The 3,203-nt window shown below is 55.4% G+C and overlaps 1 protein-coding gene across 1 annotated transcript; it reads left to right on the top strand.

Annotated features, from left to right (window-relative positions):
- Nucleotides 1–865: 865 nt before the first annotated feature.
- On the top strand, nt 866–1,924 carry ATOH1 (atonal bHLH transcription factor 1). Its single transcript, XM_008143548.3, has one exon. The coding sequence runs from the start codon at nt 866–868 to the stop codon at nt 1,922–1,924; it is 1,059 nt and encodes a 352-aa protein (XP_008141770.2).
- Nucleotides 1,925–3,203: the final 1,279 nt, after the last annotated feature.

Genomic DNA, 3,203 nt, shown 5'->3' with positions numbered 1-3,203 from the left:
TTGAGAAACGTATTCTGGGACGGTTTCATTTTTTAATTCTAACATTGATTTTTAAATGGTCTTCATCGCTTAGCAATTACACCTCTGCATACCTAGGAAATATTTGCATACACATACATGTAGTGTATGTATGCGCGTGTCATACATGTATACGTCTACATGGGAGATTTTAAATGCTTGGGCACAAGCAGTGGGAGCAGCGATCCGAGCTGGGAGGCAGCCAAGGGCAGGAGCGCTTCTCCGCGCCGCGACAGCCCTCCCCGCGCCCGGCACGTCCAGCCTCGCCCGGAGCCGTCGGCTCGTCCCACCGGAGTCGGCTGGGGCGGCCACCGGGAGTCCGCTCCGCGTCGGCTCCCGCACCCGGGCCGCTGGCCCGGTGACACGACACCGGAGTCGGATTACCGCCCGCAATTAACATATGAATTCAACGAACCTGAAGACGGGGGGCGGGGGAAGGGGGGGGGGGGGCCGACCCAGAACTGGCGCCCGAGCGCTCGGGACGCAGGAACTTTCCGCCGGGGTGAGAACTCTTTGATTGGCTGCTCGCACGCGCCGGCCCGCGCCCTCCATTGGCTGAGCAGACACGCGACCGGCGCGAGGAGGGGGCTGGGAGAGGAGCGGGGGGAGCCACTCTGGCGCGTGCCGCTTTTTAAAGGGGCGCAGCGCCTTCAGCAACCGGAGAAGCTTCGTTGCACGCGACCTGGTGTGTGATCTCAGAGTGGGTGGGGGAGGGTCGAGGAGGGAAAAAAAATAAGACATTGCAGTAGAGACCCGGGAAGGGTTGTGTGTGTGTGTTGTTTTTTTTTTGTGGAGCCGGTTTGCCAGTGCCTCCTTCGACTCTGAGCCTCCGAACCTCTGCAGTGCAATGTCCCGCCTGCTGCACGTAGAAGAGTGGGCCGACGTGAAGGAGTTAGGGGCCCACCACCGCCATCCCCCGCCGCACCACCTCCCGCAGCCGCCACAGCCGCCTGCGACCCTGCAGACGAGAGAGCATCCCGCGTACCCGGCCGAGCTGTCCCTCCTGGACAGCACAGACCCACGCGCCTGGCTGGCTCCCACCTTGCAGGGCATCTGCACGGCACGCGCCGCCCAGTACTTGCTGCATTCCCCCGAGCTGGGTGCCTCCGAGGCGGCGGCGCCCCGGGAGGAGATGGACGGCCGGGGGGAGCTGGTGAGGAGAAGCGGCGGCGGCGGCGGCAGCGGCAAGAGCCCCGGCCCGGTGAAAGTGCGGGAACAGCTGTGCAAGCTGAAAGGCGGGGTGATGGTAGATGAGCTGGGCTGCAGCCGCCAGCGCGCCCCTTCCAGCAAACAGGTGAACGGGGTCCAGAAGCAGAGGCGGCTGGCGGCCAACGCCAGGGAGCGACGCAGGATGCACGGGCTGAACCACGCCTTCGACCAGCTGCGCAACGTTATCCCGTCCTTCAACAACGACAAGAAGCTGTCCAAGTACGAGACCCTGCAGATGGCCCAGATCTACATCAATGCCTTGTCCGAGCTGCTGCAAACGCCCAGCGCCGGGGAGCAGCCGCCGCCGCCGCCAGCCTCCTGCAAGAGCGACCACCACCACCTCCGCGCCGCCGCCGCCCCCTATGAAGGCGGCGCGGGCACCGCGACCGCAGCGGGGGCACCGCCGGCCTCCGGAGCCGGCCCGCGGCCCACCCCGCCCGGGAGTTGCCGGACTCGCTTTTCCGCCCCGGCCTCCGCGGGAGGATACTCCGTGCAGCTGGACGCTTTGCACTTCTCGACGTTCGAGGACAGCGCCCTGACGGCGATGATGGCGCAAAAGAACCTGTCGCCGTCGCTGCCCGGGGGCATCCTGCAGCCGGTGCAGGAGGAAAGTAGCAAAACTTCGCCCCGGTCTCACAGAAGCGACGGGGAGTTTTCTCCCCATTCCCATTACAGTGACTCGGATGAGGCAAGTTAGGAAGGTGACAGGAACCCTGAAAACAGACGGAAACAAAATCGCCCCTTCCCCGTGCGCGGAAAGCCCCGCGGTTAAAGACCCCCCCGCACCCTTTTCATGTTTGCGCGGCGACGGTCGTTGTTTAGCAACGACTTGGCTTCAGATGGCAGCTACATTTGGTGGTTTGCAAAAGCCTCCGCTATTCCAAACTTCCTACCGTCCCACGTTGCTTGAGGAAAACTTTGTTAAAGTTGTGTTCTTCCCTCCCACCTTCTGCTTCCCCTGTAGATAGATAGGCTATAATTAATGACATATACCTAGTTCCCTGCTGCCAACACGCTGCTGAAACATCGCATCTTCTCTATCGCTGGTTTGTGTTTAATTTATTTTACGCCCTGGGCATCCATCCCTGTGTGTTGCGCGCACTCACGTGTGGGAGAGTTAGTATTCCTAAATGGTTTCCCAAAACGCGTTATGAAACTCAAAGTTAAAACTTCCGAAGTGAGTGACTTTTGACTGTGGAGTTGTTGGAAAACGGGGAACTTTGAAGTTTATAGATTGTACAAACATACCCAGTATGTATGTCCGATCGCGAGAAAGTTGGCGTCTTTTAGGAAACTTGGCGCACGCACTTTATCAGCCGCTGCTGCTGCGGCTCCGGGACAAACTCAACTGCCAATTGCAGACCAGTTTTGTTTTTTAAACACGGCCACTTATAATCCTTGAGCTTTTTGCAATTTTTTTTGTTTAAAAAATTAAATTTTAAAAAACAGATCCAGTAGTGTCAAAAGCATTTGGTCAATTTTATTTTTGCTTTGTTAATGTTAGAACTTATTTATTATTGAGTGTTTGCTACCATTTCTACTTATCTTGATTCATTTTTTACGTTTTCTACTCGAGACCATTTTATTTTAAGTTAGCAAAGCCATTGCCATTGTTTTATGTATTTCCTTTTGCAAATGATAAAAATAAACTTGGAAATAACTTGTATTTGTCACTTATTCCATTCTAATGTAAGCATTGAAAACAGTTTAAAAATAACCTTGAAGAACTGAACTCTCTTCTAGTAAGTGCCAATTTATGCAATCTAAGAGTTTTGAAGAACAATTCTGTTATTAACCTTATATCTTCAAGTAAGACCAGAGACCCTAGGGGCGGAAAGCGCTGGTCAATAATTAAATTGGGAGATAAAACTCCCGACTTTGTAACGGTGTTGCTCCTGGGTAGTCAGAATCTTTCCAGTCGTCCTCACTCCTAGCCTCAACAACCTCAGCAAGGTTGTGTGCAGGCCTCCTAGAAT

This window comes from Eptesicus fuscus, chromosome 2 (genome assembly GCF_027574615.1).
Source record: "Eptesicus fuscus isolate TK198812 chromosome 2, DD_ASM_mEF_20220401, whole genome shotgun sequence".
NCBI lineage: Eukaryota > Metazoa > Chordata > Mammalia > Chiroptera > Vespertilionidae > Eptesicus > Eptesicus fuscus.
The sequence above is the reverse complement of the archived record's forward strand: the minus strand, read 5'-3'. Positions and strand labels throughout refer to the sequence as shown.